General features: G+C 37.3%; 1 protein-coding gene across 1 annotated transcript in view; it reads right to left on the bottom strand.

Annotated features, from left to right (window-relative positions):
* Positions 1 to 9,402, bottom strand: part of MED9 (mediator complex subunit 9) — a 48,374-nt gene extending 38,972 nt beyond the window's left edge. The window contains exon 1 of the mRNA XM_053694110.1: positions 9,237 to 9,402. Within this exon, the coding sequence (XP_053550085.1) occupies positions 9,237 to 9,361 (125 nt within the window). The 5' untranslated portion in view covers positions 9,362 to 9,402. The remainder of the gene's footprint in view (positions 1 to 9,236) is intronic.
* Between the last annotated feature and the right edge of the window lie 4,762 nt (positions 9,403 to 14,164).

Below are 14,164 nucleotides of genomic sequence, written 5' to 3'. Positions count from 1 at the left end.
CAGAGAAGCATTTACAACAATTTGTGACATAATTGCACAAGCTGTTTGTAAATAATTTCAGTGAGAAACCTAAAATTGTGAAAAATTTAATGTTTTTTTTTATTATTTGATCGCATTTGGCGGTGAAATGGTGGCATGAAATATACCAAGATGGGCCTAGATCAATACTTGGGGTTGTCTACTACACTACAGCTAAAATTAACCCAAAAACCCCAATTAACCCCTTCACTGCTGGGCATAATACACGTATTGTGCGCAGTGGCATTTAGCAGCCTTCTAATTACCAAAAAGCAACCCCAAAGCCATATAAGTCTGCTATTTCTGAACAAAGGGGATCCCAGAGAAGCATTTACAACCATTTGTGCCATAATTGCACAAGCTGTTTGTAAATCATTTCAGTGAGAAACCTAAAGTTTGTGACAACATTTGTGGAAAAGTGAACGATTTTTTTTATTTGATCGTATTTGGCAGTGAAATGGTGGCATGAAATATACCAAAATGGGCCTAGATCAATACTTTGGGATGTCTTCTAAAAATATATATATATATACATGTCAAAGGATATTCAGGGATTCCTGACAGATATCAGTGTTCCAATGTAACTGTCGCTAATTTTGAAAAAAAGTGGTTTGGAAATAGCAAAGCGCTACTTGTATTTATTGCCCTATAACTTGCAAAAAAAGCAAAGAACATGTAAACATTGGGTATTTCTAAACTCAGGGCAAAATTTATAAACTATTTAACATGGGTGTTTTTTGGTGGTTTGTAGATGTGTAACAGATTTTGGGGGTCAAAGTTAGAAAAAGTGTGGGGTTTTTTTTCCCATTTTTTCATCATATTTTATATTTTCTTTTATAGTAAATTATAAGCTATGATGAAAATAATGGTATCTTTAGAAAGTCCGTTTAATGGCGAGAAAAACAGTATATAATATGTGTGGGTACAGTAAATGAGTAAGAGGAAAATTACAGCTAAACACAAACATAGCAGAAATGTAAAAATAGCCTTGGTCCCAATCGGTCAGAAAATGGAAAAGTGCTGTGGTCCTTAAGGGGTTAAAGTAAACTGTTTTCGCTCTCGCACTAATCAAACAAGCTCAAAAAGCCAAAGTTAGAGAATCGTGTGTGTGTGTTCACGTATTCCACCATAGAAGTCGATAGAGAAAAAATAATTTAAAAAAAATAACACCCCACACTCGCGCAAACCCAACATGAAAATATAAATATTTCTCATTCCAATTTTATTTACATAACAGAATATGTTTTAGTTATTTATAAATACATATTTCTACATATATCTAATGGAATATTGATACAACATATCTATACCTATTGTATATATATGCTATGGAGAGAGGCAGTTAGCAGGTCTCCCACTCTCCACAGCTTAACATGACAACAGTTTCCTATGAAAGAAACAAGCAAACCCAGCACTCGTCAACCAGATCAGAGGTGCACGCTAGAGGGGTCCATGCACTCACCCCAAAAGGTATAGTGAAAAGATAGAAGCAGCACCGACTTGAAGTATTTCTTATATATTTATTGCATCAGAGACAAAAAAACAACAACGACGTTTCGGTCAGTACCTGACCTTAATCATGTTATACAAACAAATGACAAAACCACTCCTTATGTAGCTATAGTAGGCGGGGTTACTACCTGTACAGGTGTTAGACTAATAATTAACCCTCTGTGTCTATACATCAGGGAGACTTTCCTTCATGCTCCCTCTAGTGGTTTAGTCAACTTCCTCTTATCAGCTTATAGTAATCTGGAAGATACAATGTAGCATACATATACATCAGGCTAGTATTCACCTTTAGTTAGTATATACATATAATTATATACAAAATTTACATAGTCTGTAAAAAACATACAATATGTAGTTCAGAAAAATGATTCAAAAACATTCATAAAAGAGAATGAGAAACTTAAACAAAACTCTATACAGTTCCTCTCTAATCGATAGGGGCAATAACATTTATGGAGTATCAATACAGTTATTTTAATGATTACTTCAAGGTAATTTGCCAATCAATTTCCTTATTCATTCCCTGGGGTATAAGTGATTGTAAGGTGTATATCCAGTAAGTTTCTCTAGATTTTAAAATCTGCTGTCTATCTCCCCCTCTCCTAGGTGTTCTTATCTGTTCTATAATTTGATATCTCAATTGAGAAATAGTATGTCCAGCCTGTAGAAAGTGGTTAGATACAGGAGCATCCCTATTTTTACAACGTATATTGGACTTATGTTCTACAATCCGGTCCCTTACCCTTCTGGTGGATTCACCTATAAAATCTTTGAACACGGACATTTAATTAAATATATTACATAGTCCGTATTACATGTAAAGAAACCTGGAATTTTAAATTTTCTGCCAGTCAGTGGGTGTGAAAAGGAATCCCCTTTAATTATATTGCTACAATTGCAGCAGCCCAGGCATGGAAAACAGCCTAGTTTGGGGGTAGAGATATATGTCTGTGTTTGTTTCTTGCCAGTACCCAAGTCTGCTCTTACTAGGGCATCCTTTAGGTTCCTACATCTCCTGTAGGCAGGCATAGGGGGCACCTCAAATTCCTTTATATTTGGATTGAGGTTCTTAATAATAGGCCAATGTCTTTTGATCACTTTATTAATCTCTGTACTTAGTGTGTTATATTGAGAAACAAATACCATACGTTTATCATCCTGTTTGTCTTTTACCTTAATACCCCTAAGGATAGAATGTCTGGGAATCTTGTTAACCTCTTCAGTCTGTTCCTGTATTAGGGATTTAGGGAAGCCCCTTTCAATAAACATATTTCCCATTTCCATTAGTCTGGTCTGTACCTTATCCTCATTTGAAACTATCTTCCTCACTCTCAGTAATTGACTCTTAGGTAGACTTCTTATGAGTGATGGTGGATGAGCACTCTCAAATCTTAAGAGGCTATTTCTATCACTTTCTTTTCTATAAATATCCACCTCAAGAAGTCTCCCATTTTTTATTACAGTAGTGTCAAGAAAGGCTATTGACTCTTCACTAAATGTGAGTTTAAATTTAATGTGTCTAGTGGATACATTAAGTTCTGCTACAAATTCCTGTAGGGAGTCGATGTCGCCCCCCCATATGCCAAACACATCATCTATGTACCGGAACCAACATAATCCATACTGTAAAAACAGCTTATTCTTATACACGAACTTCTCCTCATATATACTCATGAAAATGTTGGCATATGTGGGGGCGACATTCGACCCCATAGCAGTACCCTGACACTGTAAATAGTATTGGTCCTTGAAAAGAAAATAGTTACAATACAGTACCAATTGGAGCAATTCTAATATAAATTCACATTGAATAGTAGATAGTATACCATTCGTGCAAACAGCCTGTTTAATGGCTCCAAGGCCACTCACATGGGTGATTGACGTATATAAGCTGTTTACATCAAGGGTATACAAGATAAATTTATCACTCTCCATCCCCAATTCCTCGAGCTTATTAAGGAAGTCTCCTGTATCTTTAAGGTAGGACATTGTCTGCATGGCCAGTGGTCTAAGGACTTTATCTAAATAAATAGAAACATTTGTCAGTAATGAGTTTGTACTTGCCACAATGGGGCGGCCTGGAGGTGTCTCCCTATTTTTGTGTATCTTAGGCAACGTATAGAAAACAGGTGTTACATATTTTTCTGGTACAAAAAATCTATGTTCCTTTTCTGTTATTAAACCATTTACCATTGCCTTATTGATACATTTAATCAATTCACGTTTAACCTCTAGACTTGGGTCTCTATTCAGTGGTTTATAAATTTCTTTATTACCTAGTTGTCCCTCAATCTCCTGAACATAATATGCCCTGTCTAAGATAACGGTGGCCCCGCCCTTATCCGCAGGCTTACAAATGATATCGACATTATTCTTAAGATTAGTCAGAGCATTGTTCTCTACCTTTGTAAAATTACCCTGTAAGTACTTATTCCCCATATTTGGGGCTTTGTTCTTTTTCTGTAATTGCTCAATATCTCTCAGGACAAGCTGCATAAAAGTTTCAACACTATTGTTACATGCTGGTGGATTAAAATTACTTTTTACTCTCAGATTTAGATTTTTAAGTGATAACACATTAGCATCATGTAACGCTGCACCATCTACATTTTGATTATTATCAAGGGATGGCTGTGTCTGTCCAAAGAAAGTCTTTAGTTTAATGTTACGAAAAAAGTAATGAAGATCCTTTTGTAGTGTAAAGAAATCACACTTTGATACCGGACAAAAAGACAGTCCCTTGTTAATCACATTTTTCTCTATATCTGTTAAGGAATAGTTAGAGATGTTTACCGTCAGTTCCGCCTGCCTTGAAACCGTGTCTTCCTCTGCGCTTTTTTCTCCTTGGGACCCGTATTCGTTGCATCTACGTTTGTTTTTCCGGTGGTGTTTCCTACCACCTCTGCGGTACCTTCGGAGTCCCCCGACGACGAGTCGTGTGCTGATGACGTTGACGTAGAGCTTACGCCTGTGTCGCGTGTGCGACGTTGCCGTCTCCAATTGGAAGAGCCCTGTCGCCTTCTATCATCATGGGGGGTATCCACAGACCATCTGTATACGGAACCATTCCGGTAATACTCTTCATCCCTCTGAAATTTCTGGCGCTTCCGGGTCTCAATTATTTTTTTCATCTCTTGGATATTTGTGTTTACAGAGGCCAGCAACTTATCCATGTCTTCAGCTGACATCATCGCTCTCAAGGAACTCTCAAGGCGTGCAAGTTCCTCTTTCTGTGCATCCAGGTCCCTTTGTAGGTAGTCCACGGTAAGTACCAGGAGGTCAAATGAACATTTGTTCAGGATGTGTGTAAACTTTTCACAGTATTCCTTATTCTCCCTCAGGAGTGTAGGTCTCACATTCATACGAAGGCCTCTTGGGATCCGGCGTACCCTATGGTATTCGGCTAATGTAGTCGCATGCAGCCCATAGGAAAGATTCTTTTTAGACAGTTTTTCATATTCCTTAGCTGATGTTTCTGTAGGTGCAGTTTGTAAAAAGTTCCTCGAACCTCGCACCAAAGTAGTGATGCGTGCTGCTTCCAGATCACTGTAAGCAAAAGTCTGTGACTCAGTCTCTGTAATGTTTTTCTCCATATTGGATGTATATTCGTCTGGGAGTGCAGAGGGCTTAGTGCAGTAATATACTATAGAAGAAACAAGCAAACCCAGCACTCGTCAACCAGATCAGAGGTGCACGCTAGAGGGGTCCATGCACTCACCCCAAAAGGTATAGTGAAAAGATAGAAGCAGCACCGACTTGAAGTATTTCTTATATATTTATTGCAGGTGAATACTAGCCTGATGTATATGTATGCTACATTGTATCTTCCAGATTACTATAAGCTGATAAGAGGAAGTTGACTAAACCACTAGAGGGAGCATGAAGGAAAGTCTCCCTGATGTATAGACACAGAGGGTTAATTATTAGTCTAACACCTGTACAGGTAGTAACCCCGCCTACTATAGCTACATAAGGAGTGGTTTTGTCATTTGTTTGTATAACATGATTAAGGTCAGGTACTGACCGAAACGTCGTTGTTGTTTTTTTGTCTCTGATGCAATAAATATATAAGAAATACTTCAAGTCGGTGCTGCTTCTATCTTTTCACTATAACAGTTTCCTATGAGCCACGAGCAACAGCGCCATCTACAGTGTGGTTGCAGCTCAGTGTGGCCAATAAGCCCCCATGTGAGGCAGCTCTCATAGCGGATCTGATTTTAAAAAAGGGGAGAGTTGACTATCACTTTAAAAGCTAAGAATATACTTTATAACAGAGTTTGCATTTCTATTTTGTTTGCTTACATATATTGTCATATGTTTTTCAGCAGGCACTACATGACTCACTATGCAAGAATAACACACAAATTCTATAAATAATAAAGGTTAATAAAAAAATCAGAACACAGATGGAACAAACAACAGGGAATATGTATATAGTAATTAAAGAGACATGAAATCAAAAATGTTTTCTTTCATGATTCAGAGTATAGCATTTTAAAGAACTTTACTACTATTATCACATTTGTAACGGCAGACTCATTCTCTAGGTATCCTTTGTTGAAGGATCAGCAATGCTCTATTGAGAACTAGCTGAGTATATATATATATATATATATATATATATATATATATATATATATATATATATATATATATACACACACACATACACACAGAGAGAGAAGTGCACTCACAGGAACGAACAACCGGCTCAATACCATTGTTAGCCTGTTCTATAGCGGTTTACCACCCGGGTGCAGCTTTTTAGCCCAGTAATGCTTTTCACGGAGTAGAACTTTCCTGTAGTAAATCAGTCTGATCCCGCCTATGACAGCCAGTCCAGCGCCGAAATACCAGGCAATTCCTCTCTGAACAAGGAACACAGCATCCCCAGATGTTTGTTTCGGCCTTCATTGGGCCTAGTCAGTGAGGTGTAGCAGTATTCCTCTAAGCACACTGAGCAAGGAGTCCACGTCTGGTTTCCCCTTTTTCCCATAGGGAGACTAAATACACACAGAGTGAAGTGCACTCACAGGAACAAACAACCAGCTCAATACCACTACTCACTACTCTGTGAAAAGCATTACTGGGCTAAAAAGCTGCACCCAGGTGGTAAATCGCCATAGAACAGGCTAACAATGGTATTGAGCCGGTTGTTCGTTCCTGTGAGTGCACTTCTCTCTCTGTGTATTAAGTCTCCATATGGGAAAAAGGGGCAACCAGGCGTGGACTCCTTGCTCAGTGTGCTTAGAAGAATATGGCTACACCTCACTGACGAGGCCCAATGAAGGCCTAAACGATCGTCTGTGGTTGATGTGTTCCTTGTTCAGAGAGGAATTGCCTGGTATTTCGGCACTGGACTGACCGTAATAGGTGGGATCAGATTATATACTACAGGAAAGTTCTACTCTGTGAAAAGCATTACTGGGCTAAAAAGAAGCTGCACCAGGGGGGTAAATCGCCATAGAACAGGCTAACAATGGTATTGAGCCAGTTGTATGTTCCTGCGAGTGCACTTCTCTCTGTGTATGTATGTATGTATGTATGTATGTATATATATGTATATATATATATATATATATATATATATATATATATATATAGTCACGTTGATTGGAGTATTGCACTGAGTAATGATACTTTTTTATTGGACTAACTATACATTTATAAGATGCCTTAAAAAAGAAAGACATTTTTCCTATAAATCAGCACTAATTGGCTGAAATGCAAGTCCGTCAAAAGATCTGAGAAAAAAAGGCAGTCTGCAGAGGCTTAGTAATCAGGTAATTACAGAGGTAAAAAGTATATTAATATAACTGTGTTGGTTATACAAAACTGGGGAATGGATAATAAAGGGATTATCTATCTTTTTAAACATTAACATTTTTGGTGTTTACTATCTCTTTAACACAATATAATCTGATCCAATGAAAGCTTTGTAGCTCACACACAACTTTTTTAACTGTAGTAAATATGTGACCTATATATACACATATAAAGCAATGTTTGAATAGTTTTGTTAATATATTATTTTATACATTATAATTAATGAACTATAACGCTTGGAGGCTAGATAAATATAAGTTTTGTTCAAGGCATTAAAATTAACCCCTTCATGCCAGGGGCAAGTGATTAAAATCAGAACTAAGTTCCGATGTAAACACTTGCTTGAAAAAACGAAATCATGCAATCGTCGAAGCAATCACGTTATTTCAAGGCCCGAATCTGATCATGGATTTTTTTTTCTGACAAATTTTAAAGTTAGCTACATTTTCCTTCCAAATGCATCATGTGACAGCCATCAGCCAATCACAAAATGGATCTAAGTATATTCTGTGAATCTTGCATGTGCTCAGTAGGAGCTGGTGTCTCACAAAGTGCCCATATAAAAAGATTGTGCACATTTAGATAATGGAAGTGAATTCGAAAGTAATTTAAAACTGAGTGCTCTATCTGAATCATGAAAGTTTAATTTTGACATTTCTGTCCCTTTAAATCTGGATATGAATAGGAGGCTAAATACCAAGCTTGGAAAATTCTAAAAATAAACATTCCTAGGAACAGGGAAGAAATAATAAGTTGGATTTTTTAAAATATATTCCTGCATATACATGTGACAAGTGTAAGACTTTTCATACACTGCCCTTTACACAGGAGAGTACTTTAGGACTGTAAACCCCAAGCACATTGTGTTGCTTTAAACGTTTTTGATTTCATACAGTTATTAGAATGTTTATTATCTTTTTGCATTTAGTCGAACATAAACTACAGCACTGGGAACATGCTCAATACAACTTCAGTCCCTCTTCCCTATTGAAACAAGCAGCTAGGAGCATTGGCAGTTTTATTGGGGTGCATGTGGCTAAAAAAAAACACCCTAATCTTTCAGACTGCACTCCTGTTGTGCTAAGTAGAAAGGCCAAAATTGACCTTTACCTACCTCTAGTTTCTTTGCACTTACCGCCCTCCCCCACGCATTTCAAATTCTGCTAACAGCACATTCACGCACACACTTTCATGACTAAGATAGGCATTTGTCCCAGTAATCAGTTGCTGGAAACACCAATAGCCAGGAGCAAGTTCCTACAGATTTTCAAGATTTAGGCATTTCAGACTCTTACTGGCTAGTTCACCCTGGCAGACCTGCCAACTGTCCCCTATTTGAGAGGGACAGTCCCTGATTCTCAGCTCTGCCCTGCTGTCCCTCTGAGACATATGTCATATGTATGTCCCTCTTTGCAGAATTTCCCTTAGCACCACCCACAGAGAACACAGACATGCCCATAAACTGCCTAGACACACCCATAGACCACCCAAAGCTCCACCCCTCCCTTCACAGCTTGACCCATAAAACGTTGACAGCCCCATCAACCTCCTGAGTCCCTGATACCCAGCCACAAATGTTGGGAGGTATGGCCTGGGACTAGTTGTGTGTTTAAAATAAATCAAATAAAGAGCCTTGCATATTTATGTTAACATTATGCATTAAAGGCACCTGCATTTATAAAATAGTATTATCATACATCACGCACTTGCCTATAGACATGCCAGGGCTTATATACCCCTATATACTGTTCTCTACTGGAGCCTTAGACTATAACTATAAATGCCAACACAATATCTCTCCCCAGCCAATAAGGTACTCCACAATGCTTTGCTGTGCAGCCATCTCTGGCAACCAGCGAATTAAAGACGCCTACTGTTACCATTTAATAATGTCGTGCACCAACGGTAAGAAGCTGTACTCTTCCTCCTCCTCTTCGGGAGCCTCATCTTCTTCTTCCTCCTCCTCTGGTTCCTCAGCAGGTCTAGGGGGTACACTAGACGCCATTTTTTCCCTATCTGGTGTCACTCAGACTGCGACAAAGCAAGAATAAGGATAGAGCGTTTTCGTAATGACGTTACAGCTATGCGTCCGCTCTGAAAGACGTCACCAAGAGGGGACGCTTAGCGCTTGCAATTGAAGCACCAGTGGTTTCTTTGCTGTAAACTCATTAGTGTTGCGGAGTTTTTCTTTACATTACTTTGAAAGGTCCACATCTGTCTATTTTAGAAGTAGCTCCAAAACATTAAGATGGTTACTGTGATGTCCAAATACAAATAATAAAACCACAGCGGTTTTTTTATAAGAGCTGTCATTACTCTGTAAACAAATAAATAATTAGATTTTGATTTTCTATAAATGCGTTTAACATTCAGCCTCCATATTACTATTACAAATATTCATTTAAAAACAAGCAGCAATGTTACTAATTTTCAAGACAAAATACATTGAAGACGCCACGCTTATGTTCTTGTAAGCTGAGAGTTACTGAGCTGTATTCTCTAGCTGATGCAGCCAATGGTTACACAGAATAATAGTTTTATTTTATTACATTTTAAAGTGGATGTGCTTTTTAATGTTAGAGGGACACTAAACCCAAATTATTATTTTTTGTAATTTAGACAGAGCATGCAATTTTAAGCAAGTTTCTAATTTATTCCTGTTATCACATTTTCTTCATTCTTTTGGTATCTTTATTTGAAAAGCAAGAATGTAAGTTAAGATTCCAGCCCATTTTTGGCGAACAACCTGGGTTGTTCTTACTGATTGGGGGATAAATTCACCCACCAATAAACACGGGCTGTCCAGTGTACTGGACCAAAAGTTGACTGGCTTCTTAGTTTAGATGCCTTCTTTCTCAAATAAAGATAGCAAGAGAACGAAGAAAAAATGATAGTAGGAGTAAATTAGAAAGTTGCTTAAAATTGCCTGCTCTATCTGAATCACGAAAGAAAAAATTTGGGTTCAGTGTCCCTTTAATTATAAAGAATGTACGGGCTTCCCTTACTCTATTTTCAGAAAAAAGGGCTGTATCTGGAAGTTTCAGCAAATGGTGAGCTGTTTTCCCTAGAAAATAATAAATGTATCTAAAATACAAAAGTTTTGCAGGGGAGAGCAAATGTTACAGGGACCCCCTGGTACTGATTACTTTTTTGTATGTAAATATGTGATTTCAGCATACTTTGCTTTCATTTTTTTTAATTTATTATACTTTATTTATGAAGCGCCAACATATTCCGCAGCGCTGTCCATGGATGCAATTCATTTAAATAAAACAATACAAGACTTGTAAAAGACAGGACAAAATTTACAAACACATACAGAAGGGATTGAGGGCCCTATTCCCGTGGGAACTTACAATCTAGAAGGGTAGGAGGTTGAGAAACAGGAGGTGAGGACTGCAAGATTGAGAAAGATGTTAATGCAGAGTTAGATGAGGGAAATGTTAGGTAAGTGAAATTAATTTATTATTGAGTTGGGTGGTCGGCTTCTCTGAACAGAAAAATCTTCAGGGAGCATTTAAAGGAAGAAAGATTAGGGCAAAGCCTGACAGCACAAGGGAGAGTGTTCCAGAGGGTAGGTGCTGCACGACAGAAGTCCTGCAGTCTAGCATGGGAAGAGGTGATAGTTGTGGATGCAAGGAGCAGGTCATTGTTGGATCGTAGTGGACGGGCTGGAGTATACTTGTGTATTAGAGAGGATAGGTAGAGGGGAGCGGCATTAATGAGAGCTTTGTATGTAAGGGTGAGAATTTTGAATTTAATTCTGCTGTGAATGGGGAGCCAATGAAGGGACTCGCTGAGAGGTGCAGCAGATACAGAGCGACGTGAAAGGTGGATCAGCCTGGCAGAGGCATTTAGGATGGATTGAAGTGGGGAGAGGCGGGAAAGAGGAAGGCCAGCGAGTAGGTTATTGCAGTAGTCAAGTCGGGAGATAACAAGGGAGTGGATTATTTGCTTTGTGGTGTCAGCGCTCAGATTTTTAGTTTTGCACATAAATATCTTTTTCTCTCAGTGCAGTAAGTGCTTTACATATTTTGAGACACCCGTCAGGTTACAATTGTTGAAAACAAACAGCGAGATACACAGGTGTCACATGCTTAGAGAATTCAGTGAGCCCTTTTGGAGAACTTCATATATGCCCAGGGAACGCCCCTGTTCAGGCCACTCACCAAGGCTGTGAGACTCATTTTACTTAAAAGGATATGAAACCCAAAAATGTTCTTTTATGATTCAGACGAAGTATACAATTTTAATAAAAGTTTCCAATTTAATTCTATTATCAAATTTGCTTAGTTCCCATGGTATTCTTTGTTAAAGAGATACCCAAATAGGTATTTGGAGCACTACATCGCAGGAAATAGTTTTAACATCTAGTACTCTTGCCTCATACGTGCAAATTGAAGTTATATAAATATACTAAGAGGCCCTAATATATGAAAATAAGATAAGTGAAATAGCCCCTTCTTTTCACTATAGAATTTAGAAAAAAAAAACACACATTTTGTTTACAACCTTGTTTACAAACAAATGAATACTTTTTTTTTAATACCTGGTCTCAAGGCACTTATAACAGGCTATCAAAAAGGCATAGGGGCCCCCAAGGCCCCTTGTTTTAAAGCCCAGAATACCCTCTTTTAAAAAAAAAGCCCTTATATAAGTTTTAATAGCCAGTCGATCTCTGTGATAATAGTGATCACCTGCTGTGAATAAATGTACTTTATTTGTATAGAGTCTCATGGGAGCTCCTATATGCAAATCAAAATTACATAACTGTATCGAAATACCCTTATTTATATGAGGATACCCCTTCTTCCTTTTGACTATAGAGTTTAGAAAAAAAGACCACACACACTATTGTTTGTAACCTTGTATGTTAAAATTTTAATAAAAATATATATTTTTTTCACACATTTTGTTGCAGTTTTTACATTTCATGATAATATACATCAAATAAGATTATCGTTTGGATCTGTTGGGTCTGCTGAAAATGAACAATCTATAATATGTATGGATATCTCACTGATAAATGGCCTACAGTGGTGATGTGACTAACATTAAAAAATTCCAAAAACAGCTCAGCACAGGGGTGGAAATGGCTCAGCAGTTAAAGGGACATGAAACCTAAAAAAAATATTTCATGATTCAGATAGCAAATAAAATTTTAAACAACTTTCTAATTTACTTCTGTTATCTAATCTGTTTCATTCTCTTGGTATCATTTGTTGAAGGAGCAGCAATGCACTAATGGTTTCTAACGGAACACATGGGTGAGCCAATAACAATTAATATATATAAATATATATGCACCCACCAATCAACAGCTAGAACCTAGGTTCTCTGCTGCCCCTGAGCTTGCCTAGATAAACCTTTCAGCAAAGGATAAAAAGTAAAGGAAGCAAATTAAATAATATAAGTAAATTGGAAAGTTGTTTAAATTGTATTCTCTATCTGAATCATGAATGGAAAAAAAAGGGTTTAATGTCCCTTTAAAAGGTTAAAATTACATACTCTATCTCTATTTAATAGGTTCCATGTCCATTTAAGAAAAATACAGCACACACCTTTCATTTTCTACTTTTTAGTATGATTTTTAACTTTGTATATTGAAACCACATTTTGCATTAAGTATATTTTACATGCTTACTTTAAATAATAATTTTGTAGTGTAAATTTGAATTTTTAGGCATGTCTTTAATATGAATTTTAATGCTTACTTTGATTACAATTTTTTTTTACAGTACTTTTAATACACTTTTTAAAACGTCTTATTTTATTAAGCAACCATACTGTAATGTATGTGTCCATCCTTCATATACAGAAAATATTTCGCTAGAGTGCAATCTAAATTTGCCCATGAGCGGGTTAGCACGAGGGGAGATCTAGTGGTAAGAGTTAAAGTGAAGGTAAACTTTCAAGAATGAGTGCCCGGTTTTTAAAAATACTATTAAAAACAGGGGCACTTTCATTCATGAAAGTTTACGTTTCACCCGTTTTTTAAAAATACTTACCTTTTCTTCTTGAAGCCGCTCCAGTGTTTCACCAGCCCGTCGCAAGCCTCTTCATACGTCAGCAATGACGATTCCGGCATACTTCAATCACGGCTTCCCCCCCCGGGGGAATCATTGGAGAAAGCCGGTTTCGTCATTGCTGGGTAAGTTAACCAGGAAGAAGCAGGCAGGGCATCGTTTCAGAACGGCGTTCTGACGTTTCAGAAGAAAAAGGTAAGTATTTTTTAAATCCGGTGCAATGTCAATTTTCATGAATGAAAGTGCCCCTGTTTTTAATAGTTTTTTTTTTTAAAAACGGGCACTTTCACATGAAAATTGACATTCACTTTAAAAAAAAAATGTGCACCAAACATAACATAAATACATGAAAATAATAAAATAAAGTGTTACAGTCATATATACACTATCAAAAAAAAATTATATAAATATTAAAAATATTTTCTAAGGGTAAAAGGTTTATGACAAGGTGTTTGAATGGAAGTGCTATAATGTGTGTGTGTTAAAAAGACAGGAACTGCACTCACTGGATTTGTTCAGTGTCAAATCATATATATTTTATTATAAATAGGTGACATTTCAGGGTCAATAACCCCTTCCTTAGACCATATTAACAGTGAAAAAACAAACAAACTTATATAGGCTATAAGCTACACTTTCAACCTTAACCTTTTAACGCTGTTATGCCGTTCTATTCCGTCATAATTACACTGGGCTTTAAAGCCGTTATGACGGAATAGAACGTCATAGCCAACGGCTGTCCTGAAGCCTACTGTGCTTCTCAGATTTGATCGCATCTGGAG

This window comes from Bombina bombina, chromosome 11 (assembly GCF_027579735.1).
Source record: "Bombina bombina isolate aBomBom1 chromosome 11, aBomBom1.pri, whole genome shotgun sequence".
Lineage (NCBI taxonomy): Eukaryota > Metazoa > Chordata > Amphibia > Anura > Bombinatoridae > Bombina > Bombina bombina.
The sequence above is the reverse complement of the archived record's forward strand: the minus strand, read 5'-3'. Positions and strand labels throughout refer to the sequence as shown.